Here is a 27,536-nt window from a genome sequence, read left to right as displayed (position 1 = left end):
CCTTCGCCGCTAGTTGCAGGAAACATTCAGAGCATGCCGTCTACAAACATATTATTGAGCGTCTGGAAGCCAACAATGTTTTAACAGCGTACCAGCATGGATGTTGCAGTGGTCTCCGCACCGTTACGCAAATAGCTAAATTCGCTCATGTCTGTCATGCCGTCGACCTAGGCCTTCAAATCGATGCCATATTTGTGTATTTTTCCAAAGCCTTCGATACAGTTGTATATTCCAAACTTTTGCACAAACTAAATGGTATTTTAAATAACCCTAGCCTAGTTACCTGGACAGGTCGCAATACGTTTGTTTCAATTCAGCCGAATCACCTACGGCGGCCGTTATCGCGGGTAGTAAGCAGCGTTCAGCTTTAGGCCTGCTTTTCTTCCTGCTGCATGTAAGTGACCTGCCTGACAACGTGATATATACTAAATTCCGCCTTTACGCCGATGTCTGCGCCACCTATCGCACTGTTACCAGTCGGGAATATCACGTCGTTGAAGAGAGTATTTTTCAACTTTTGTACCTGGTGTAACAAGTGGCAGATGAACGTTATTTGCGACAATACCTTGATTTGGGCCAGTTGCTTCATCTTGACAGTTGTCATGAAAAAGCGCTAAAAACGAAGACGAAGGAAGAGGAAGTCCTGTCGTATGTGTTCCTTCGTCTTCGTCTTTAGCGCTTTTTTTATGAAAACTCTCAAGACGAACATTAGTTTTCACAAAACTGACTCTATGTCCTTATCGACACGTACTACACAGCTGTGCCTTCCTCATTGTTTCAATGGCTTCCCTCTGAAAAAAAATACTCTTAATATATATATATATATATATATATATATATATATATATATATATATATATATATACCTTGGCATACGCTTCACACGCGATTTATCATGCTCAAAATATATTGAAGCAACCTCAGCGAGTTTTCCAGTAGCTGCAGAGGAGGTATGCTCCGCGGTATTAGCTCTGAAAAATACTAGCCCTGGCTTAGATAACATTTTTGTATTTCATCCAAAGCTTGATGCACCACTTATTTCTTAAAATTTTGTATTATGTATTATTTGTATTATATATTGTATTATATTATTAGTTTAAATGCGGTATTTTTTCAAGTTCGCTTAAAAGGGTCAAGATTGTTCCTGTACATAAGAAAGATGTCACGTAGAAAGCCTTCAACTGCTTTACACCCCTGTGACAAATGAACGTTGCTCATCTTTGCAATGCATTAAGTTTGCTAAAGCGTCTACTACCAGAAGCTTTCACCGCTTTCAAATTCGACCACTGCACGCCAGGACCAACAAATGCAATTATACTTTCTTTTTCCCTGTTACGTTTTGGCCGAGCAGGGCTCCGAGCCGAGACAGGAACACTACGCCGAACGAAGAACGACGTTACTTTATTCCAGCATAGCTGCTGCCGGTTGATACAACAAGCCCCTACGGCGTGGCTGCGCTGGCCTTTTAACCAGCCTCGCCTTCACAAAGGGAGAGGGAAACACAACCCTCCTCACGAGCAGAACCATGCGCGACAGCACCTTATCTCACAGAAAGGCTCGCCGAGCTTCGGCACTTGGTGTAGGCAGACGCATGCGCGTGAGCGCAACAGCTCCTCCCCACGGAAGAAGATTGGGGGGGGGGGGGGGGGGGAGTGGTTCCCAGAAGGTCCACACTGCAACACAAATGCACTTCCGAACGTTTGTCGAAGTTTGACAGAAGAACACATTCGGTTTTCCCTTGAAGCAGTTGAAGCGGGCGAAGTGCCGGAAGGTGAGCCGAGGGTACGGAGCGACTCCGGCGTACTGGGCGCTGCTGATGCGTAATCAGGCGCCAGGACCTATGGTGACCCCAGACGTCACAAGACTGCTAGTAGAGGCTTCCTTGGCCAAATCGGGCGCATTGTTGAGAGATGAGCCCGTGGTGAAGTGGTTCTGGAGTATTGAGCTACTGATGGGTGGACAGATCGGGCACCGGGTTCTCAGGTGACCGCAGACGTCAGAGGGTTGCTCGAGGAGGCGTCCATGGCCAAGATCCTGGGCATAGGCAAGAAGGCAAGCCCCCACAAGCACAACAACAACCGCCGGATGCGGCCCGGCCCGACCCCGATACGCAGAGGGTTTTGGAATCTTTTTAAAAGAAACAGAACTGACGACCAGTGAGGACCCTCGACAGACCCAGGCCGGATAATGAATTCAGAATGAATGCTTTGCTGCATTACTGCCGAGTGACGCCGAGTGAGAGAAGGCCCTGCTCAGGCCATCTGCATTTGCATGCAGAGATCCTTTCTTGTGTTTAACCGTGAACGCGTACGGTTGCAAACTTAGGCTCCAACGTAGTAATCTACCGTTTTTGTTCGACATTCGTTGAAGCCATGTGAGCGGCCTATGATCTGTAATAAAAATGAATTCTGAACCTGACAAGTAACATGAGAGCTTCTCTAGAGCCCACACTAGGCACGCGCATTCTTTTTCTATGGTACTGTAGGCTTGTTCGCGAGCGCTCAACTTTCGGCTCACGTACAAAATCGGATGTTCGTGTCCGTGCTCGTTTTCCTGGCTTAGTACTACACCCACCCCTTTTTCGCTGGCGTCACATTGCACAAGAAAGGGCCTTGAGTAGTCCGGGCTTGCGAGGATTGGCTTTTCTGCAAGTGCAGCTTTCAAAGAAGCAAATGCAGTCTGTTTGGCTTCGTCCCATTCTACCCGAGTATGGGGCGTCTTTCTTTAGTGCGTCTGTAAGTGAGCTAGCAACCTCCGAGAAGCCCTTGATGTAGTGTTGGTAATAACCTACCATTTTTAGAAATGTGCGGATTTCAGTTTTCGTTTCCGGCCGGGTAAACTCTCTGATTGCGAGAATCTTCAACTCAAGTGGGCTTCGATGCCCCTGGCCTAATCTGTGTCCAAGGTAGTCAACTTCGGAGCACCCTAACCTACATTTCTGAGCTTTTAAAGTTAAGCCAGCCTTTAGGAGCCTATCTAGCACTTCGCGAAATTGGTTCACGTGCTGAGGCCAAGAATCTGAAAATACGGCGATGTCGTCTAGGTAGGGTAGAGCGAACGCCTCCGCTCCAGATAGGATTTGGTTCATTAGCCTTGAAAATGCAAAGGGGGCACTTTTGAGCCCGAAGGGTAGAACCAAAGGTCGGAAGGTGCGAAAAGGAGTCACGAAAGCCGCTAAGTGGCTCGCGCGTTCACTCAGTGGCACTTGCCAGTACCCACGCACTAAGTCGAGCGTGGAAATAAACTTGGCTGCAGGGCACACCATGGTCAAGAGATATTTAAACCCCGACTTTGTCACTGGCAAGGGCCCGACGATGTCTACCACGACTCGGCGGAACGGCTCCGTAATAATCGGTACGGTGGCCATGGGCGCCTTACGTTTCTCGTTCGGTCTACCTGTGCGCTGACAAACGCCACAACTACGAACAAACTGTTCCACATCTTTAAAGCAGCCGGGCCAATAATACTGGCATAGCAACCTTGCTTTTGTTTTGTTAATGCCGAGATGACCGGACCAGCCTGCCCGATGGGAAAGCTCCAGAATGTTCTCGCGGTACTTAAGAGGAACCACAAGTTGGTCAACGCTCGTACCTTTCTTTCCGTGAAACAAACGGTACATTATGCCACTCCTTTCATAGAATGAGCCGCTGCCTGTTTCTTGCTTAAAAACGCTTTCACGGCATTTTGCGAGAGTTGAATCTCTTTTGTTCCTCGATCAACGTGTCCTTATCAACGGAAGACAACGCCTGAAAATCGCGGCTCGTGGGGGGGATACAACTGGTTTCAAGTTCGCTTTCTTCGTCGACGGATTCCTGCGAGCCTAAACTTGGGCCGCCGTTGTTATCGGCCAGACCGTGATGATGGTCCGCAGCGCTGCGAGTGATAGCGCGTGGGAGAAGCTGCGGTTGAGTTTCAGCTTTTTTCGCCATCGAGCTAGTAACAATCATAACAGGGTTCATGTCGAGCGTGACTCCAGACTTCAGCAGCTCTTTTGCCGTTCTGTTTGATAACAAATATGGACACCTTGGCAATACATCGTCAGAGACGGCTGCTTCGGTCTCAATTTCACCGAACGAACCTTTCAAAGTTACTTTGGCTACTGGTAGGCTCAACGTACTTTTTTCCAAGGCCTGCCGTAAGCACACGCAATCCCCCGTGAAATCTCCCGCCTTTACGAAGGACGAGTGCACCACGTCATACGTTGCACCTGTGTCGCGCAATACTTTACATTCCTTTCCGTTAACTTCCATGTCATGAAGGTACGGACGCAGTAGGTCTTCGTTTGGCTCGTGAACGAACTGGACCGGGGACACTCTCGGAACCCGGCATCCCGCGGCCACGTGTCCGGATTTCTGGCAGTTAAAGCAGACAATTTGTTTCGGCGCCTCAAACGACTTGTGCCGTGAATTGAAGGATTCCTTTAGTTCATTCTCATCTTTCTTCTCTGGCTTATAAAATGATCTCGGGTGTCCTGTGGAGACACCTGCTACCCATCCGTTTTTTCCGGAATTATCAGAACGGTGTTTAGCGCAGTAGTCATCGGCATACTCCGCTGCCTTTCGTGCAGTTTTCACGTCTGACTTGTCGAGCACCCATTCCCTCAGTTTGGTTGGAAGCGTGGAATAGAACTGCTCTAGGCAAAATTCCTCAAACATTTTCACCTTGTCATCAAACGCGTCGGCGCCTTTCAGCCAGTTTTCCAAAAAGCTTGCTAGCTTGTATGCAAACTCCGAGTAGCTTTCGTCTGGCTGTTTAGTTGTTTCTCTAAACTTTAACCGAAAAGCTTCAGGCGACAAGTTATAGTTTGCTAACAACGCTCCTTTTACGTCCGCGTAAACCTCCGCTTCTTCGGGGCTCATCCTGGCTAAAATATTGGCGGCTTCCCCCGGTAACAAACTCAGAAGTCTCTGTGGCCAGGAGGACAGCTCAAAGCCCATTCTTGTACAAGTGCGCTCAAAGTTTGTCAAAAACAACCCCAATTCACTACCGATGGAAAAAGGCTGAAGAAAACCTCTCATGTCATAGTTGACAGGACTCTGTTCTGCCTTTTTTACCAGTGTTTGTTTTAGTTGTTCCAGTTGACACTGCTTAAGTTCCTCCTCTCTTTCTCTGGCTCGGCGTTTCTTTTGGATTTCATCCACTGCTTCAGCAATTTCATCGTCTTTGGCCTTGCAAGCTAAAATTTTGCTCACAATTTCGGGCTTCCGAATAGCTTTGCTCCATTCCACACCGAGCTCTTCTGCTACGGCTAACAAATCTACTTTTAGCAAGCTATTCAGATCCATGGCTGCCCGCAACTGTAACGAAAGTCCCCTCTAGTCACCTTTCCTATTTCCTGCTTATGCCAAGAAATTATAACGCTCGGCGTACCAGAGTACAAGACCAAAAGCCTCACCGACTGCTGCCGCAGAACCTCCGGGAATCCGCCATCCCACCGCTGCCACCAGCTGTTACGTTTTGGCCGAGCAGGGCTCCGAGCCGAGACAGGAACACTACGCCGAACGAAGAACGACGTTACTTTATTCCAGCATAGCTGCTGCCGGTTGATACAACAAGCCCCTACGGCGTGGCTGCGCTGGCCTTTTAACCAGCCTCGCCTTCACAAAGGGAGAGGGAAACACAACCCTCCTCACGAGCAGAACCATGCGCGACAGCACCTTATCTCACAGAAAGGCTCGCCGAGCTTCGGCACTTGGTGTAGGCAGACGCGTAGGCGATGACGCGCAACATCCCCGATCCATCGAAATGTGGAATCAGCTACTCCATAAAATTCGAAATTTGCCATTTGGCCGTATCGTTAGAGCATCGGGCTTCTGTGCAGGGGGAACCTGGCTCAAAATTAATTGCCAGCAATGTCATTTCCTTTTTATTCATAAGCACGTGCGAAGGTCACCCTCAACATGCCATCATCGACCAGACCGAAACACACGAAGTGTGCGGAAAGCAAGATGAAGCTATTTATTTAGTAAAAATAAAGCGAAAATAGGAAAGCGCTTTCCGTGAAACGTTTGTTTAGGCGCATTGTATACCATATGACACATAACTTGCACTGCAGGTAATGGCATTTTGTAAAGAGAAAGGAAATGCTAAAAAATAAAAACTGTAAGGCTGGCACTGGAAACTCGCCCGCCCTCTCCCCCCATTCCCTTCAAGCAAGCACAGTCTGCCTTACAGTGTGCTTACTAAGCTCTTTTATTCTTTGAATGGGACCGACTGAATTATACCTTTCATTACCCAGAACTTAAGTTTTTCGAAGACATCCCGAAATGTGCCTTTTTCGTTTGTGACTGTAATTAGTGACTGCATTCCCTTGAGAGGTTTGATATCTTAATTGCGGAACCGATACGCTTACGCAGCGCCTACGTCTTGGCGCCTTCGTGGTCGTTTCGTTAACTAGACATGTGCCACAATTGGCATAGCATGACGAGAGTGTATGACGAACATAAGCGATAGGTGAGGACATGAATTGGAAGACATGCTGGTCATGCATAGGTCATGAAGAAGCCGTCTACGTCTTGGTGCTTTAATGGTCGTTTTGTTAACTTGGTAAACTCCCCGCACACTGCTTCGCGTAGCATCGATTCCAGGGCGTGGGAACTGCCGGCTTGGTGTTGCTGTCGCCGTCGTAGCCATCATCATCATCATCATCATTATCATCATCGTCATCGTCGTCGTCGTCATCGTTAGTCTTCTTCTTCTTCTTCTTCTTCTTCTTCTTCTTATTATTATTATTATTATTATTATTATTATTATTATTATTATTATTATTATTATTATTATTATTGAGTCAGTGCTTGTTCATTTTGCCTTCAGCGAGCTCGCATAAGTGTTCCCGTAAAGGTCCTGCGCACGAACCGCCAGTCGCGGTGAGTGAACCGAAGATAAACAAACCCAGACACTTCTCGAGGGCTCCTCGGTGGGTCGAGTTCCCTCTCATCGTGGTCCGACGCCCCCACAACGCACGACTGACTGAGTGACAGCGTAGGCGATGACACGGCCGCGCGTGCAACTGGGCGGCGGTCGGGGGAAAAGAAGAACGAAGCGGGGATGATGAATGCCACCGGCTGCTGTGCCCGACGACCTCCACTGTATGCAAGTGCAACGCGACGTTGTTGCTTATCCAGCTGAGCTTCGAGCGTCGGTCGTCGATGACGGCGCCGCACCTTTGTAATCACTCTCGCCATGGTCACGTAACAAGTTTTCCGAACGGGGAAGGTTCGCGCGCGATATGAAGGGGGAAAAAAAATGACGCCGCTGAAGAAGTACCCGCGTGGCTGGAGACAGATGTCGAGAGGCCCGAGTGTAGGCAGATGCCGGCTGCTTCGGTTAGTCTGGAATGTCGGTCTGGTGGTGCCGAGCGTGGTGAGAGAAGTATGTGCGCATGTACTTGCGGCCTCTCGGTTTTAGTTCCGATGGCGGCAATGCTTGCAGGCCTGCTATTCGCTAGCCGTCTCAAGGATCATCGGCGCACTTAGAGTCCGTGCCAAGTATCTGTGCGGGAATGTGTAGCGTGTTCTCGCCCACTAATGCGCCGGCAACAGTGTGTTGGCAATGGTGGTGCCTCGAGCAGCGGTCACTGGAGCCAGTATTGTAACGATCGTAGAAGCCAACGTGGCCTGCACGAACAGAGCGGACGACACTAGAGAAGAAGTAACTGAGGCCGACATTCTTACTGTCCCCCTGTCGAGCTGCGCCTTTAGATTGACAATATCGAGCGAACTAGCTTAGCCTTATGCATGCTTGTTTTCGCGGAAGGACAGCATGAAAAGCAGGATACAAGAAGCACGTGCGTGTGCACGCGGGCGGGGGAAGTGCGAGGGGTGCTAAATGTCTTGAGCTAAGGATAAATGCCATTTCAAAAGGACAACGATTGTACAAGCCAGTTGTACGGCCAGGAATGCCCGAAAGAACTGAAATTATCTGTTCAAAAAAGCCAGTGCAACATCACTATATGTGGCTGAAACCAGCGCACCGTCACTGATGTCCGGCTAGTGTGAAGGAAATGTCGAGTTCGCAATCGGACACATCAGAAACAGAATCAAGATCACGTACATGTCAGCCAACACTCAAGAAGGACGAGTGACACGCCTTGACCAAACAGGAGGCAAAATGTATAGACACAGGCATGGGGATGTAACTTAAGAGTCGTGCTTGTAGCAAACTAAGGTAAAGGGACGCGGCAAAATCACCCAGTGGGGGTCATAGTTAACGCCAATTCAAGAGAAGCCTCAATTGATACCAAGATAAGGACAAAACAAGCACAGTAGTTACACCAATGTTCCTGAGGGTGCAGTCAGTGCAGGGTCTACCCACCGACTACTTACAGCGCGTGAAGGAGTCCTCCGGCCTCCTCTTGAAAAAAAAAAAAAATCGGCTTACACTTTTCCCAGCAGCCCCACTCTACTTTAGAAAAACGTGTGATGGCCAAGCTTTTGGTGGGTCACATAAAACGACGTGGTGTGCGTGGAAGCCAATAACCGCGAAATGGGCCCCGACTCCGGCTTTAGTTATGGAAATTGTAAACGTTATTTCGCCCTGCTGTACAGAGAACAATGTCAAAGAGAAGAACCCAGGGAAGTTGGTTTCAGCTTCAGGTGGTGATACATAATTCCGGATTTTTATCTCTCCTGCTATGCGCCGCCCTGAACGTATAGAGTTTCGTACTGATATCATCATAGGAAAAATCCGGCGCTGGAGTCGTTAAGATAACGGTAATCATGGGTAGTAGGTGGGTTTACCTACAATTTTACAGCTTTATATATTGAGACAGCCCATTACACCTGCGTTTAATTTGTCGTAATTGTGTGGCATTCTAAGCTCACATTTCCGAGGTACAGTTAGGTGTACTGCGCTTAGCAAAAATTAATATCATTATGGCATTTTGAGCACATTAAAAAAATTATGGCAGCTTTCACCATGTTTTCAGTAGACCGAGATAACGTTCACCAGCGGTCACCGTGCGTAATCACCTTAAGAAAGCAAATTCTACAAATGTGCACTAACTTGTAAGTTCCTGAATAGCACCTGAATATGAGTAGCCACGGTTTCTCGGCGGCTATGACGTTGCGCTGATGAAACACGAGGTTGCAGGTTCGATTCCAACCACGGCGGTCGCATTCCGATGAGGTCGTAATGCAAAAATGCTCGTGCACCGTTCATTAGGTGCACGTCAATGAAGGTTACGTGGCTAAAATTATTCCGGAGCACCCGATGGGCTACGGCATGCCTCAAGATAAGATCGTTATTTTAGCACTTAAAATCCCACAATTTATTGTTATTTTTTCAAAGCTTCAAACTGAAAAAATAAAGTACAAATGAATCTAATCGTTCTCATGCAATAATAGCAGTATAAAAAATAAGGTTAAAGAATGTCAATTACGGATGCACAGGGTCGCTCGGAACCAGACGGACGAAATTTAGAGAAATCGCCGTTCACAAGCACCATGGTTAAAGCATCGCCTACGAAAATAGCACAATCACCACATGCAGCGCCTGATTCCCTCAGAGATTATTTGTTTATTTAAGCACGTTATGTGCCAGAAGCGGGAAACTGACGGTCACGCGGCCATTCGTGCCGTGGCTTCCCGAACACTCTCCGCAACTTCATCGGAGAAGCATCACGGCACACGGGCGCAAACATTTCGGCGAGCTGGAGCGGAACGCAGCAGATTAACGTATTTTAGGGTGCAAGAAGCGCGCCCTAGTTGGAAAACGACGGTCCTCGTTAAATGCGTCGCCGAACCGACCCTGCAACCGGATCCGTTTTGTAATGCAAACCTCAGCGCGCGTGTGCGCGTGTACGGGTGCGTTTGTAGATGTTTACGTGTGCCACGACGGGCGAAGCGGGTGAGGTTTTGCATACGGCTGTTTCAATGCGGTAGAATTTTTTTAATGCCCTTTAGAGCCCTTGAAAAGTTTGTAGTTAGTTGGCTTCGTTTAACCACTCCCCGTCGAGTTAAGAGAGCTTTTGAAAAAAGAAACGCATCTATATTACCGCCACTTCGAGCCACTGTCGGAACCGCTGTGCTCCGCTGTGCTTCGCTGTGTACGCATGATTAAGTTAGCAGAGAATGCGAACGCAGCCTGTTATAAGGCATCTATTACGGCTGGACGCTCAGTTCGCGGAGTTTACGGGAACTAACGCGAATACACACACACACACATACACACACACACACACACACACACACACACACACACACACACACACACACACACACACACACACACAAACGCACGCACGCACGCACCCCCTCCCCCCCAACACACACAATGCCCGCTCACCACAAGCATGAAGTCTTGGCACTAAATATTGACTGAAACTTTACCGACACTGCCCTCGTGGCATCACGGGCAGGCGATTAAATTAATGGCTCCGCACAAAGCTTTGGGCCTGGTTCTATTCCTGATTATGGCCCAACAGACTTTTTTGTTGAACACGGAAACAGAGGAGCACTATTAGTCGGCTGTAGAATATTCGCACAGCAGAGCATTTTACCATAAAGCACCCCCCGTGGTTGCTCAGTGGCTATGGTGTTGGGCTGCTGCGCGCGAGGTCGCGGGATCGAATCCCGGCCACTACGGCCGCAATTCGATGGGGGCTAAATGCGAAAACACACGTGTGTTTAAATTGAGGTGCACGTTAAAGAACCCCAGGTGGTCCAAATCTCCGAGCCCCGCACTACGGCGTGCCTCATCATCAGAAAGTGGTTTTGGTACGTAAAACTCCATAATTTAATTTAATTTTACCGTAAAGCGTTTCCGTTCTGCCGATAGCCGTACCGGTGCCGGCTGCTACGTTCTGCGCAGGCGCAGCGCTTATCGCACATCATGCGCAACGGGAGGTAGCGGTGTCGGTATCGGCAGAACGATGTGATGCTGTGCCAAAGGGTTCGAATGCCCCAGTGCATGCGTGCTTTAAGTAAACAACGATATTTGGCAAGTGCACGCAACCAGTGGCTACGGAAATGCACTGCATGCCGCGCACGATGTCCCGGGTTCGATCCTGGCCACGGCGGCCGCATTCCGACCGGAGCTGAATGCAAGAAAGCTCCTGTACCATGCATTAGGTGCACGTTAAAGACTTCCACGTGACAAAAATAATCTGAATTCCTACATAGAGCTGTGTTGCATTGTCACATGTTTTAATATGTTGAAGATACTGTTCTGTATTTTCGGCGCTGTCCTTGTTTTTTTATAGATTACACATATGTTGCACTTTTTTTTGCTTTGTTGTTTTCATAGCCTATTACTTCCTAACCTGCCCACACCTGTTGCCTGTTACGGTTCAGAGCGTTTCGTTATTGCACTTCCCTTTTATCATCATGTCGCTTATCTTTGTTTTGTACTGTATACTGACACGTGTACTTGTTTTATTTGGTGACCGCGTTTCACCGTCTAAGAAATGTTATCGCTCAGCGCAGGACACGCTTGCGCGTATCGTAAGTTTCTCCAATATTAACGAGGATTCTGTCGACTGTCACTAAACCTTGTGTAATCTAATCGCTTGTATGCAAGGCGCGAATTGTGCAGAATTTTCTGGAAGACACGCGGGCACCATGCGATTATTCTGGAACCTTCGAGGGCTCATGTGTAGAAGCCCACGCGTTTGCCGCGCAGTTGAGATTTCGGCCATCGCCGACCGCGTCCGCCGCTAACGCTGTGCTTTTAGTGTAACTTGCTTTTGCGGGTGCAATTTCGCCCAATAAGTGTTAGTTTCGTCATTCAAAGATTTGCCGCTTTATTATCCACCGTCACTACTACGCGACAATGCTTTGTTCTTCGCTTCAGTCTCGACTGAATTGCATTGCAATAATTCCAACATTGTAGAATGTTCTTTCCATTAGTGCTTGACATTGTTAAAATTATATTGCACGCTTTAATAGATAACTTCGTAATATGTTTTAGCACTGCAGCTTGCTCTTCTTGCCAAGTGTATAATCATGGGAGGTCTCCAAACAATCTCCGACTACGGGACCTCCTCTTGTATACGACACCAATCCATATATGTATAATTATATCGCACCAATAAAAAAAAATCTAAAAATGTAAACTACATACGACTGCCCTCATAACCCAGTCTACAGTTTCTAGACGTTAAACCTCACGATTTTTTGCTTAGGTGCACACAATTTCGCGGACTACAAAGTACCAGCTCCCGCTACACCACGTTTCTCGCATCTTTCCGGATCATAGAACCGGAGGATGGGGATTACCGTTCTTATTTCCGACTGTGCGCCGGAAACATATGCATACTATTCGAAAAACTAAAGAGAACGTCAGGGGGCACTGCGAATTCTGGCTATAGACTGTGCAGCATGGCGGAGCGGCTTGCGTCCCGTAATCTAAAGCTCTCTATTATTACCATGGCGCTAACCGCCCGAACGCAAACTCCCTGGAGTTTGCCGGAGAACTGTACTGCATATGTCGCACAAGTAACAGGTTCCAGTTCTCTTGATTCTAAGGACAAACAGAGTCCCGCCTAAAAAAATAAAAAAATACTGTCTCTATGAAAATATCAAGACCACAACCATTGACGCCAACACAGCTTTGCAATGCGGAGATTCGCAATTCATTTGGCTTTTCAGGGTCGATCTTATGGCGCAGGGGGAAATACGTGAAAGGAGACAGACTCGTCCTCCCATCTGGCTGATGACCACTACGAAACGCACCAAAATTTTTTGCTCATGAGGAGTTTCTTTCGTGGCGGCTCCAGTACTACGGGTATACGGATGATACCAACCTTCGCGTGAGGTTTCTTGCGCTCGCCGCTAGGTGTCGCACGAATTGCCGAAGTCACCGATTGGGCAGCTACAACACTTATTCCATTCCATTTTGTCAGTTTCGTAATCTCAGACACTTCGAACTCGCCCGCACGTGCCGAATGTCTATGACACGCGTTCTCACAGCACGTTCTAGGCCCTTAAAGCATCGCTCGCCGGGATTCCTGCGAGCCGTTGGCGAAAGGTTGGGCCGGTTTGCCATTTCTGTTTCTTCGCAAAACCGCATAAGGGCGCGTACGGGTATCCTCGCGCTCGCGCCCCTTCGACTCCTTCCCGCCAGCTTCGCGCCCAACATCGACCTTTTGAATCATTCACAGACTCGCTTTCGCGGGTGTGTCCCGCACCAACAGCGCGTGGCTGCCTGCTGCCCGAGAGCGAGGCCTTGAATGCTCGCTCTCCGTGACGAAGGCGCAAGGCGTGCGCCGGCGTAAGTAACGCTCGGCATCGTCTGTGCGACGCCGTGCGTGTGCCCAACTCGTCGTCGCTTGCAGCGACGGCTTCCACGAAGACGAGCGTGACCTTGCCGGCCCGTCGCCCGAAGATCGTGGCTGCCGCGACCGGGCCGCCGGAGAAAAACAGCTCCCGTGACGAGACGCTGTCACGAAGAGTCGGTTTGCTCGGGCCCCGCCGCACGCTCGACGACGCATTCCCGAGCGAAGTCTTTTAATATGCTCAGCGGCCGGAGTGTGATACGAGGGACCTTGCACGTGGCCCTGCGTGCCCTTCGTGGGAGTGAACCGCGGTTCCGTTGGAGGGAGCACTGTCACGTGATTTACAAATTCTAATGAGTCGACCGTGCCCTTAAAGCCCGCAGAAGAATCACACTCGACAACCGTAAAGGCCACCGAATTGAATTGAATTCTGGGGTTTCACGTGCCAAAACGACAATTTGATCATGAGGCACGCCGTAGTGCGAGACTCCGGATTCATTTTTACCACCAGGAGGTATTTAAGGTGTCCCCAATACACGGGTCACGGGATTTCTTGCATCTCGCCTCCACCGAAATGCGGCCGCTGCGGACGAGATTTGATCCCGCGACCTGGTGGCAACGCAACACTATAGCCGCTAAACTACCGCGGCGGGTATCAAGGCCCGGAAACATTTGCAATTTGATGTTAACGCGATGTCGTTAACGGCCCCGTGTCGCGGAAGATTCGGTGTCGGTCGTCGCTTCGGCAAAAAGGAATCCCGCCGGCTGCTGTGGGCGGGACCTGGCAGACCTGGCCGCAAGTCCTTAAAATGATCCTACCTCACGTGACTACGTCATGGGTCGTAGTCGAGTACCTGATTCACTTTCTCGCACGAACACGAGCAGATAGCCTGAGTGTTCCCTTCGAGCCAGCCAATCGCAGCAACATTCGTGCTGCTAGGTCCATGAATCTTGTCTCCCGGCAAAGCGTTTGCAGCGCCCTCCTGAAGGTGTACGCGTGTATGTGTCTGTCGTAAGCAAGACGGGTATCCTTTGAGAACGTCGATTTTGGATAGTTGGCGAGCATGCGCGAGAAGCTTGGCGTCTGTGTAAAACACTTGTCTCCAATAAAAGAAACGTCAGCTGATATTCGGCGCATGGTCCTGTCGTTTCGTGTCTTCTCTTCGTCTTCGTTCTTTGCGCTGCGGTGATTGTGATACCCTCGTGTTTTTGATATACATTACGTTTTTCTTACGTGCCCCCTTTTACCCTGCCCAAAATGAAGGGTACTCAGCTGGGCATGGCCTTGCCTAAGCTTCCAACCCTTACCTCTTCGTGTCTGTCGCACAATCGTTTATACAAGGTGAATAAACATTCCAAACTTCTCTTCAGCCGATGTGCGCCGATGAACGCATACGTGCAGTCAGAGTTTCTGAAAGGTTTATCGACTGTGGTGTATGCGAAAACACTCACTTCCCGCGCAGGCTCTGGCCATAGCGAGTAAAACACGAGAACGCTATGTTGTTCGCTTATACTAGCGCAGTCTGCAAGTCCGAATGCCAGGCTGCATTGGCCCAGGTTGCGGAAATATTCATGTTTCTCTCAGACACCACAGACCGTCAACTTCTGACGCCGAGTGTACTTTTGGATTTCAATTTCTTTCAGCTCTCTTTGGTTCAGATCAAGCAGAATTTGGCGGAAATTTCGGCGTCACAGTGGCTTAGACATCTATGTTTAAAGTGCAGCTGACGAATTGTTCGGTCATAATGTTATAGGCTTTGTAAAAGCATGAATGTACGATTTGTTATAGACAGGATATATACAAGAGTCCACAATATGTGTAAGGCCGTATGTCCATAAAGTGTGTATACTTTACAGAAGCTATCTGTAGGAAATACATACACGAAGTAAGAGGGTTGCGAATAAACATGATAAGAGAACCTTCGATAAGAAGTGTAAGGCCCCAAGTCTCTGATGTAAGGCCCCAAGTCTAGACAGTGGCGTAGCTAGGTCGTCTGGCACCCGGGGCCCATAAGTCTTCTGTCACCCCCCCCCCCCCCGGGTGTAGCCGGCGGAAAGAGGGGTGTCTTCAGACGTATATGACACCCCCCCCCCCCTCCACAGGCCCCTTGCACCCGGGGCCCACGGCCCCCCGGGCCCCCCTATTGCTACGCTACTGTCTCTAGATAGTGTTTAAATACCATTTTAATAAATGATCCAAAGGTTGTTGTTAGCTATGCCAGACAAATGGCCATAGACATTCAACGAACGGATAATAGCACAGAAAGTACACAAGGCACTAGAGATCTCTTACATAGGTATCAGCGCCCAAATTTCATGTGCTGCGTATTAGATGAAATTTGCGAACCTTGCGGACAGAAATTCGTGGAAGTTCTGCATATAGGGTATAAAGCAGAGCTGTACCTAGGAGTTACTTTCGGTAGGCAGGGGCGCCATCGGGGGTGCATGCGGTGAACACTATGAAATATCTCATTTTTCAGAGTGAAGAAAGCACATCGCTGACATATTAATAGTGCAAACATACATTTTGGCACACACACAAATATATATATATATATATATATATATATATATATATATATATATATATATATATATATATATATATATATATATATATATATATATATATATATATATATATATATAATAGCATAAATCTGCACTTTGCTCAGAATATATCGCCATAGCGATAATTTCGGAGAGTGTCAGAACCCGCTAACCCTCCCCCTAGGCACGGTTCTGATTGAAAGTGCTTCTTTAACGAATGAAGGTGTCCGACACATTCGTCCGCTTTTCTTCGTTGATTCTCGTTCAGAAAACGCAGTGACCCGATCCCGGTAGCCGGCACGGGGAGAGTCGACTGGCTTTCAACGAAGTGTAAAACATGACCGAGTGCTGCTGGCGCGTGGCCCGTTCGCGCGCGCCGTCAACACCGCTTGTACAAGCCAAAGAAGACAGGCTTACGGAGCGGCGCTCGTAATAACAGGCCGCGACTGGGGGACGCGCGTCCAAATCTGTGTTCCTTGGCTCGCCTCGCGGGTGATTCACGTGCAGTCGCGCCGGAAGCAAGGGGGCGTCCAGCACGACACGTCGAGGGAGGATAGGCGCCGTGCCGTGCAAGAGAAAGACGACGAGCCACTCTCGAGCCACTCATCACGCGCGCCGCCTAGCGAGCCAGCAGTGACTAAGAACAAAAGGACGCTTGCCGGTGACACGCCCACCAGCGCAAGCCGGTGAGTGCGACGAGAGGACGCGGGACATTGGCAGAACGAAGGCTTCCTCGAAGACTGCACGCGTCGCGGCAGCCGGAAGTTCGAGAGTCACTCGAGCCAGTTAGCATCGATTAAGTGCTTTTTCTTGAATCTGCGAGAGAGGGATGGCATCGTCGGCGATGCAGTACGCCCCATTTCTCTTGTCTAGACAAAAGGAAATCTGAAAGCAAACGCCAAGTCTGTGTCTAAATCTGGCACTAATGGTTGTTTGCGCACCGAAACGACGAATAGGTTAGATGACGCAGTTTCTTCAATACGAAGGCTATGTGCACAGAAAGCAGCCGTGTGCGAGGTTCTCACTTACTTGCTCGCATAATTTTTTTTTTACAAAGCGCAGTGCCTATGCGTGTAAGGCAAATAATTGGTTTCGTTGAACAGCTTGGCTAGTGTTAGTTGAGACACAAGGTATAGATGGCTAAATGTCGTTATTTTACGTTTGGTAAAAGAGGCCATGTCACTACTTAGAGACTTAAGAGCCCTGGACGTGCACAAGTTACCCTCTAATACTTTCTCATTACGATAACTTCAGCACTTCTCGCATGTAGAGACACTGCCGATAAAATTAAGCCGGCGTAACATTTGCGCGGCCTTCAATACTCAAGGGAACCAAAGGGCAAAAACGGGAAGCCACTCCTCGGTTTCGGAACACTACCCAATGTCGGTCAGAAGGTTTATGGACGATAAAGCGTACCCATGTTACGTAGACTCTTCTAAATTACGAATCTGGTGCAGTCGCGCTGATTGATTTTGCGCCGGAAGATGCCACTGGCATAAACGCGAGCCAGTGAAGAAACAGTTATCGATGTGAGCGCTTCAGAGTTATACAGAAATCGACGCTACCCCATCTCTCTAAAATCTTGTAAACTGCGCAAAAGTTTCAGCACTGGCGTGTAAACTGGTCGCCGTGGTTTCAATAATAAGGGCTCGAGAGTCGGGAAGGCCGGACAGGTCCTGCTCGTTGCGGAGCATTAATAGCCAAGCTCCGGCAAACGGGGTGCAGTGGACTTGTGAGTTGCAATGGCCGAGTGCGGAGCAAGAAAATAATGAAAACGTACGCGGGCTCCTGGTCGGTTGCCACTAAATCTTTCGCGTCCACATTCAGTCCGATATTCACGTGCACGTGTGCGACTGTAATTAAACATCACCCTCTTTCGATCTTGGACTGACGTCTCGGGACGACATTATTTCGTTCTTATTGAGTACAGAGTATGCATACAGAAACAAATTGTGAGATCTTGTCTGGGTTATAACATACTCTATGAATTTGTCCATTAAATATTGTTTCAACGATACCCCGAAATAATCTGATAGTGGTTTAGATATGCACAGCAATCGGATATATCTCGTGCTCAGTTGACAGTCATTGCTGCGCTTGTTGAAGCTCGTGAGTCATTTGTCTCCCGTCTAATCTTCTGTCTGCCTTCTAAGGAAATCCTGCACCTGTGTCAAGTGAATAAATTCAAATTCTTTTTGAGGTCTGCCTTCATTCATTAAAAGGAAATGAAAGGAACGAATAGAGTATGTCAAGGCTTCCAAGTTAACGGGTCGTCTTGTCATTTTGCCGGGTGCTGTACCCAAGTTTCTAAGATGATCGTGCGATTGAATTCACACTTACCGGATGCGCAGCTCCTGTCTCGGAGGCGGCTGTCGCTTTCTACAGTGGGACCTGTAAGAACCGAGGAATAATATTCAGACAATAGTATATATTTACTTAGCAGTGAAGCAAGTCAGAATGGTATTTCCTTCAACATCGCTACTTTGTGAATAAAGATCCTGCAGAGCCCACGTGGTACACAGGAGCAATACATTTACGCAACCTTTACACTGAGACGCCCATATTGCCGCTTTCAACTTTGACAGACGTAGTTTACCAAATTCTACGTGCTTATTATGTTTCCGGGGCACAAAGTTGCAAAACATCCATCATCAAAATTTCCTAATTTTGAATTTCGAATAACTTTTACTGAAAGATGTGAGAACGCAAAGGAAACTTATGTGACCTTGCTTAACTTGAATTTGAAGGCTGCGTAATGTTTCGTTGAAATCAATTTATCGTTCCCGTAAAAAGAGCGTAGCATATTTTTCAGATTTACATTAAAAGGGAAAATGGAAAATGCAGCGGAAATAAACTCTAATCTCATTAAAATCTCATCAGAAGGAGAAAAAAAACGAAAAATATACAAGGAGCAACTAGAAAGCTCTTAAACACAAACATTCTAAATTGAACAACCGCAAGGGAAAACGAGAGAGCTTGGTACACGCACAATAAATAAAAGAATGGTAACAAAAATTATAGAAGCAGACTGGCACAGTTTTCGCTCTCACATGCATGCCGAGTCAGGTGCATTTCGGTCGACTGCGATTCAACATCGCTTCACGTGCACCTTGATTGGCTAACCCGATTGGATAGGAAGTGTCGACACACACCACGTGAGCAGGCCTACTTCCCTTCGTTCGAGTGACGGGGGGAAAGAACACTGTGGCGTCACTAATTCCAATGCCATCAATGATTTATCGCGCCAAATGGTACGCCACTCCGAGCTGAAAAGCGTCGCAGAAAGTTGCCGAACGAGAATGAGGCAGCAGCTGCTTTCTTAAACGGTCTCGCCTTCCAGCCTTTCCTAAACCCGAGAGCTCGTTTATATTTACAACACACACCTCCTTCGGCTAACCAGCGACGCAGAGCCGCTCCTCGATTTCGCGTCTGCTGTAGCCGCCACAAATAACCGGCACACGTCGAACGAATAAATGTGCGGGCGAGCGCCTTATGTGGAGGAAGAAAACGTGCTCCGTAGCACGTTTTTCTCCGTTGAAGGAAATCATTTCTGAAAAATTTCCTGCCGAAAGGTTTAGTTGCGAGGCTTTCAGCGTTGAAGGGTCGTCGCGTTCCGGCGATACCAAGGAAGGCTACAAATCTTGCGGAGACCGTAGCTTCGCCTCGTCTGCGCCGTTCCTATAGCTCGCGATACGGGCAGAAGCTGGCGGAGCGAAGGTGCAGCTGGAATGGCTGTAGCCGTCTTCCTAGCAGTGGCCGTAGGCGCTATAGATAACGTTCTGGCTAATCAGAAGCATTTTGACATCACCATTGGCCTTCCGAAGAACGCAGCATGCAAGAGCTGTAAGTACCGTGTGCTGTTTTCACGACGAACGAATTAATGAGCGAGTTGCATTCAAAAACGGGATCACTGAGGACTTCCATTGCGGCAACAATTGGTTTGTTTTTAATAGATCTTGAACTCCAATGTACCACCTTCACGTGGTTAATACAGTCATAATAACGTGGGCGCTCTTTACGAATTGCTTAAAGCGATCATAATCTTTGGGCGTACGAATTTGCATTGACACCATGAATTTGGGGGCACGGATGGCGTTGCTCTTTGAATGCATACATCGTCAGTAGAGAGCCAATGCAAGCATGTTTGCAACTCCTCTACATTCGCAGTTATCCACGCCGACGAGGCCTGTAGAAAAACTGTGGAACAGCTGGACGTGCACAGACAAAGCGTGAACGGAACCAAAATACCGATGGTGCGTCCGTTTCTCCGATGACTTGCGGGACTTCGCACTTGCACAGGCAACTAAGTGGTCGAGACTGTAGAAATTGTACTTATAACTAACTACTGTGCTTGTCCTATGATTTCGGTTACTTGCTGAATGACTACCGTCTGGGAACTGACAAAACGTCTGAATGACCTTTGAAAAATTTCTACGCGCTGCATTCATCCGTAACCTATCATTGACATCATTATATTCTAGTTCGTGCTTCAGGGCAATAAAAACGTAAAGTAAGTTCAAGGTAAGAACTTCAAGCTGCCTCAAAAGATTTCTTCCCTGATAATGTCTTGAATAGTCCTTTCAGCAAACTTCCAAGAAGTGCAGTTTGGTTAATCGCATAATTTTTACGGTTATCAGCTCTGTTCCATACTTTTAGAGGGGGGGAGTGGAGGTGTTCAGCCAGACAATAGGCTGATTGAACTAGTATTTCAAACACATTACAAGCCGCATAAATAAGGAAAATAACGATCATATACTTTCGTAGTTTGCATTTAAATAGCATCAGTGATATTCGGCTCACAGGCTGCCCCGGTGCACTTAACCAACACAGGCTCGCTTATCTCTGAGCCATCAAGTTAACACAACGAAGTTAAACATTAGAGTATTAAACCAACTGCTATGCAGTTTTATAAAACACTGAAAAAAATCCGCAGAATAATTCGGACGGATCGGGCCACATAATTCGTCTGCATCCACATTTCATCATATTTGACCCGAAGTCAGAACAAAAGTCCAGATTATCCACCTTCTACCGTTACCGGACTATTTGCTTCCCGCACTGCCTTGCGCGCCATTGCATCAGCAGAGATTCCGCTGAAATTGGTTATTTTTAGACATTCTCAAGCCACGTTCACGTCATTAAAGAGTACAGACTGAGACTTGATTTATACACATTTGATATGTGGAAACATCAATGAGCCCACAAAAGCAAGTGTAATAAATCGCATTATAATGTATCAGTAGATACCGGGACACTGAAATTTTCCTGGAGGCACTGCCCTTTACACAACTGCCGAACAGGCGCGCCAAAATGACAATACAATAAATATCTCTCTTACCCACAGGCAAATCCGTCAGTTGCTGAGAGGGGTATCTTGTCGACTTAGCCCAGATATTTGGACCCTAACATTAAGTTGTCCGTTGCAATAAAGTTGAGCGACAATATAAATTTTGTCCCTTTATTGCACCACCTGTTGCTTGCCAAGGCATTTACGCGTCACCTTTTGTACAAAGTTTGATGCGTTCGTTGTCCAACGTGTCATTATGCCGACACTAACGAATGCGTACACCTAATTCCCGAGTGTCCACGACACGATACCGCGAGGCGAAGAATAAAGGAATATTTAATGTTGTTAGATCGTAGAACGCTAACTCCGAAAAAGATACTTTGCCCCTGGGCAACATAGGGCTACCGAAAAGAGCACCTGTGGCTTTTACTATCTCTTCGATAAAAAAAAAAATATATATTAGGCTCCTACTAAACGTTCGTGGTTGACGCTACGAATACAATTTTCTTTAGGTACCACATGTTGTGTATATCATATGTGTATATGTCACGCCTGATTTGGCATCTGTTGTATCTTGTTATGTAGATATATTTCGACACGTTAGTCGTCACTTATGTGCGTGTTCTCAGATTATTTTCCACGCGCTCACTTTGTGCTTATCGCTTTTTTTGTGTGATTATAGTTGTGCTTGGAAACCTCTCTTTTCATTTCACATTAATGAAATATATAGATATTTTCTGCTTACAGTGAAGCTTCATGCTCGCAAACGAACTGGAATAGAACCTATATAAGAACAGACTATCAAGCTGACATTTGTTCATCGCTATTAGCTATTAAAAAGGACTTTGCAAAATAAATTCCACAGACATGGCCATGCAAAGAGAATTCGGGATGCTAGAGCTTTGTCAAACGTCGCTCCACGCACAGCGAATGTGAAAGCAGTGTCATCCTACGTCCGTGATGTCACTGATATGCAACACATCTAAAGATAGACGGGAATGAACACCTCTATTATCGTGCAAACTTCCTCCTCCGGACGATCAAATCAGCACATGTTGCTGTTGTTATTTAATATATGCTATACAGTGGGAGAAGTATAACGACGGCCGAGTCCAATATCCAAAAATTATAGCTAAAAAAACACTACACGAAAAAAGTACACTGAAATAATAAGAAGCTTTCATAATCGCTTAGAGTGAAAGAAATAAAACACACCCTACACACGTACTAATAACTTGACGAAGTTCCAAAAGTGCGTAATCATGTAGATCTTGAATGTCCTATTGTGCTGGTCTATCGTAACTGGGCACTTGTCCATCGTGAGCTGCCTCACAGAGATGAAGCTTTATGACAAGCTTGCAGATCAGAGCAGCGTGTTCACATGATAAATCCACCAACCACCACCTCGAGGCTTACAAGGCTTTAAGATTGTGTGCAAACCTGAACTTCAAATCTAAACTCCTACACGTGACGTTTTTCCGCATTGCCCAGTTAAGTTAGACAAGTTGTTGCTATTCGGCGTGCGTAGACTCGCATAATCACGAGCTATAATAAACGTCATAAAGTGTATCCGAATTTTATTTATTATATTTTAGGAATAAGCTGCAATCGAGGCACACATTTGCTAAGTGTGCACGAAGACAGTTCGCACGCAATGTCCCAGACTGTCGTGCATGACCAGCGGAGCCTTCTATTGCTTACGTGCCTGCTGGTCGAAAATTTCTTCCAGAAACCCGGCAAATTCGCCCGATTATTGAACATATGCTACAGGAAGAAACTGGCGAAGGATGAACTTCACCGAGTATGCCACAGCAAGCGAACTGTGAGTACGCAACAGCTACGTGTATATTTGTCACCTAGGTGCTAAGGGAATTACATTATTCATCATCATCATCATATTATTATTATTACTACTGTTATTCTTCATGCGCCATCCCAGCGTTCTAGACGAGTTCGCTGAACGCTTGCGTAAAGTTGAATTATAATTTTGTTCTTCTTTTTTTTAAATGGGACGGCCACATGCAAATGTTACCGATTGATCATTGCACCTAGTTGTGCACCCACAACAGAGCTCATTTCCGCACATAACCATCTATGTGATTAAAGGCCTATCGCAACAAAATTATACTTTGGCTAAATCATTGATCACTGGCAAATACTACTCAAACAATACTGGCAAAGCTGCACAGCTGGGGTTCGCATAACATTGTTAGTATAGTAGCCGCCTTCAAACAACGTCTAATCCGACGACGCCTGCACTTGGTGGTTAGCGGATACGACCTATGTCATGGCCTCCGGGATGTTTTCAGCACAGCGCGGGTAGTCGCGGACTTCGCCTAGTCTCGGAGGTCACGCCGAGGAGCCGCGCGTTCTCGGTCATTAATCTGTTTCGGCGGATGGTAATGGCGGCGTTGTGTTGAGCTTTGGCTTCAAAAACGCCCATTTTTGTGAGCTTTTCGTGACGCATTCACTGCATTTGAAACGTTTCACGCGAAGTTTCTGCATATCCGCACTATCCAAAGCTATAGGCTTTTTACGCGGTCAGAATTTGAACTGAACCTAACGAGCTCTCTGAAACTAGTCAACTCTGTCGTTCATTGCAAAATGTCATGAACAATACCGGAAAAGGCCCATGGACGTGAGCTACCTCCGATAAAAAAAAGTATATCTTATGCCAGTAATAATTTTTATTGTCGACTAACGCGACTCCACTGTATTAAAGTGGAGTGTACCCATATGCACTGTGTCCGGAAAGCTTCCTCTTGGCTTATGCTGCCCGTAGTCTTCTGACAAGTTCACTGACCGTCCAGATTTCCTCCAACAATTTGCCTGACTGCCGTGTTCCTAATTATTTCTTTTATATCTGTTTTCTACCTAGGTGAAAAAAGTCCTTCGGTGTTACAAGAAAGCCTCAACTAAGGCTACGGTGAGGCCGTCGATTGTTTGAAAGTTTCAAAAGCTGTGGGAAACAAGTACTCTTCTTTAACGTTTAGTTTCCCGAACAGAAAATGAATATAATAAATGGCATCTAGGCCCTGCAGCTAAATGTTCCTAGGAGCTGTCTACATAATATCATGCCCGGTCTGATAAAATAGACCACGAACAATGCAGCCAGAACTCGCGATTAGGCAGCTTGGGTTGAAGTTCATGCCGCTAACAATTTCTCATTTTGTCTATCTGACCTTCTAAGCATAGAATAAATATTTCCTCTGACATTGGCTGCACTGATTTTGCTGAAACATACTGAATGTAAACAAAAATTATGAAAAACAGAGCTATAGTGTTTGATCACATAGTAATGTCTACCTGAATATATCTACCTTAATAGCATACACGTACCTACTAGAGCCCACAAAATAATTCTCCACCGCTTCAGAAGGGCCGAGAATCTTCGGACACATGCACTGATCGTCCTCAGTACGCACAAGGGGGAGAACGCGTTGTAAAACTATCGAGGACCAGCGCACCAGGTTACAGAATTTGAGAAGTCTTGTGAACTACATCGCCCTCATGTAGATATCTTTTTTTTCTTGTTCGGGTGTGTTAGCCAGCGTTGCTTTGGTTGAAGCGATTCAACAAAACTATATACGCCATTAGCCATAAATATATTCAAACCTGTCTTTTTTTTTTCTCTTGTTCAAGTGTTTCTACACATGACACAATTAATTTTTATTGCTACCCCTGTGTAATGCCATCTCTGGACCTTAGGGCACCTAAATAAATAAATAGATAAATAAATAATCTTCTACCATCTTCATTTACGTTTACATCCTTACGCCATCAGAGATAAATAAATAGATAAATAAATAATATTGTACCATATTCATTTGCGTTTATATCCTTGCGCCATCAGAGATAAATAAATAGATAAATAAATAATATTGTACCATATTCATTTGCGTTTATATCCTTGCGCCACCAAAGGCCAGCCACCCCGACAATGCGCTGTCTAACCTCCCCGACTTCGCTTTCTCTCTTCCTCTCCTCCACCTACTAGGGCATCTGAAATAGACAGAAGTGCCTAATATACAAGCCCTAGGTCACCGTGGTACTTTGTGCACGTGGAAATTGCAATACTCCGGTAACTGACGTACAAATTATGTGCAAAATGACATTTGCTAAAATATATATGCTATATTGCAATAACAAAAAGAAAAACGGATAAGTGAAGCTGTAATTTAAGAATGTCATTATCGGGCAAAGTTCGTCAGTTTTGGGGAAATATTCGAAATCCTGCATATCATTCCGCTACTATGAGTGAGTAATATTTCTGTTTTGAGCCCCCAAAAATCTAACTGATGTTCATTGCTTAATGAAAACATTTCTGCTGTTGGCATGAATATGAACTAGAAGAGTGGAGAAGGGTGCCAGCTTTACGTCGACTTTCACTGCTTTCTTGTATACACAGTCGCATCACCGGCATGTGCAGTTTTTGCAGTTGCCAACCACGATATTTATTGTCCACAGCCAAAAGCCTCCCGGAAAGCCACGAAAAAAATCTTCAGAGAATACCGGGTGAGTTCAGCGGAGCTCGAAGCCCGCACGCATTTCTAACGTGGGTACGCAGATCGAAATTTCATAGGGGAAAGTGGCATGGTCTAGATAGAACAGGATGGTTGTACGTACAAAAAAAAAATCGCCATTTTACCGGAAAGGCGCAGCAATGGTAGAGATAGCGAAGAATTAGATAGCTACATGAAGTATGGTTCGCAGTATTATGGGCGGTGTAAATTGTAGTTAACATTCCTCTATTTATTGATTTAACAAGCACGGTGTACCGCCCGCAAAGGCAAACATGAAACGGATCAAGCCCGATACCGCTGAGATTAGCTTTCACGACACTGGCACGATGAGCGCCGATAGCGGCGAGCCAACGCTTCGTGGTGCCTCTCGCTTCAATGCGCTACCGAAACTCACAAAGACGTAGCACTAGGCGCGCGGGAAGACAGCATACATAAAGCCACCAAATCACCTTGGCTCGCCAACTATTCTACCTGTCGAAAAGTAACTCAAAGATATGTCGCGCGGTCCGCGTATGGGCTCAGCCACTCAGACAGCCATGTGCAACCAAGGCTAGGCTAGAGGAGGAGACGCGCTCTAGATCACGTTACCGAGAGCTGAACTATCTCCCCGCCTTCTTCTTGCACTTGCTCGATCACGTGACCTCCAATATTGGGCGCGCGGAAAGTCAGCGCGCATCAAGGCACCATCGTTCTCGGCTCCCCCTCGTACGCTTTCCCTCGCACCCGCGGAATACGGTGAGGTGGGCGCGAGCGTATTGCACTTGGTTTTCATACGGAACATCACAGGGACAGAAAAACGTTGCCTTGAGTGTCTATATAGTTGTTACAGCAATGAAAATAAAAAAAGTATTGCACAACGATGCAACAAAACTATATACGTCTTTAGACGTCAATATCGCAACTGCACACCCTTTATGGTAAGACAAAATGTGGCCTTGATTCGACGAATGTTCTCTTCTGAAAGTATTTCCCTGCCCAGACCGTTTAAGGCTTATGTAGAGAAGCGACGCGCATGTCGCAAGGCTAATATATATTAGACCTTCTCCCATTCGCAAAAGTCGCGCACAGCGAGTTCTGCGTTGAGCGCATTGCGCCAATGAACGTGAGAGTATTGATATTATGCAGCTGGCTAGGTATGCCGCGAGGCAAATCTCTCCAGGTAAATATATCTTATACTGGCTGTAATTAAGAAAAACAAAAGAGGAGGGGGGAGAACGTTCACGATGACTTATGAACGTTTGCATTATAAACTTTGAATTTAACTATGTATTCGTGTGTAATATGTTTATACGCACTATTTTAATACGTATGTACACTCTAAAGGATAATTAAAGTCATTAACTTCAATTAAAACTCATTATAGTCCTCTAAACTATATTATTGAATCAGGTTACCTTTGGCCATGAGACTGATAAAGCATTACATATACTGCGATGAAGCTGTGACGATTAAAATGAGGGAAACTTCAATTAGGTGTAAACGATGCACTTATCATTTCTTTGTGCCGCGATTGGTGGTCGGACGACTCTACGACCTAATGATTATAATCTACGCAATGTCATTTACTACCATTCACTGACTCCGTACACACGATGTTATCGACTTTTCGGTGGTTCCTATATCACCCCACTGTAGTGCCTGCAAAGGCGATGCAGGCAACGCGCAAATGAATGAAAAAACACCAGGTAGCATCGTGTTTTATTGTCTTTACACTATGACATCGACTTCCTCGGTGAACGAGCTCTCGTCTCTTTCAGAAATGCTTCCTGGAGAAGTTTACGCCCGAACCCGACCCGAGCGACGAAGAAATCGTGTTTCCCAGGGCCCCCATTTTGCGCGACTGAAGCGCAATTGGTCCAGTTTTGCCATTTATTTTATAACCGCATCGCACGTGAAATAAACTATAACTACCCAACAAACGCGAGGCGGCTTTGTGGTAAACGGTTTCCAGCAGGTGCGTAGG

At 46.7% G+C, this 27,536-nt stretch overlaps 2 protein-coding genes across 7 annotated transcripts in view; one reads left to right on the top strand and one right to left on the bottom strand.

Moving 5' to 3' along the window:
- Positions 1–27,536, bottom strand: part of sick (sickie) — a 1,048,559-nt gene that overhangs the window by 374,679 nt on the left and 646,344 nt on the right. For all 6 annotated transcript variants that reach the window (XM_070523275.1, XM_070523272.1, XM_070523274.1 and 3 more), the window contains exon 7: positions 18,104–18,154. In XM_070523275.1, coding sequence (XP_070379376.1) covers positions 18,104–18,154 — 51 coding nt within the window. The remainder of the gene's footprint in view (positions 1–18,103; positions 18,155–27,536) is intronic.
- LOC139048418 (uncharacterized) lies at positions 19,328–27,492 on the top strand. The gene is made up of 6 exons (XM_070522803.1): positions 19,328–19,606; positions 19,931–20,016; positions 22,780–22,872; positions 23,929–23,976; positions 25,518–25,565; positions 27,331–27,492. The coding sequence occupies exons 1-6, from the start codon at positions 19,492–19,494 to the stop codon at positions 27,415–27,417; spliced, it is 477 nt and encodes a 158-aa protein (XP_070378904.1). The 5' UTR covers positions 19,328–19,491; the 3' UTR covers positions 27,418–27,492.

Source organism: Dermacentor albipictus, chromosome 8 (assembly GCF_038994185.2).
Source record: "Dermacentor albipictus isolate Rhodes 1998 colony chromosome 8, USDA_Dalb.pri_finalv2, whole genome shotgun sequence".
Taxonomy (NCBI): domain Eukaryota; kingdom Metazoa; phylum Arthropoda; class Arachnida; order Ixodida; family Ixodidae; genus Dermacentor; species Dermacentor albipictus.
The sequence above is the reverse complement of the archived record's forward strand: the minus strand, read 5'-3'. Positions and strand labels throughout refer to the sequence as shown.

What these genes read in the sequence shown, in the direction of transcription:
- LOC139048418 (XM_070522803.1), top strand. Translation starts at nt 19,492, where the DNA reads ATGGCTGTAGCCGTCTTCCTAGCAGTGGCCGTAGGCGCTATAGATAAC. An exon ending in GAACGCAGCATGCAAGAGCT is followed by an intron (nt 19,607 to 19,930) that starts GTAAGTACCGTG and finishes CTACATTCGCAG; the next exon opens with TTATCCACGCCGACGAGGCC. An exon ending in TATGCCACAGCAAGCGAACT is followed by an intron (nt 22,873 to 23,928) that starts GTGAGTACGCAA and finishes TTTTCTACCTAG; the next exon opens with GTGAAAAAAGTCCTTCGGTG.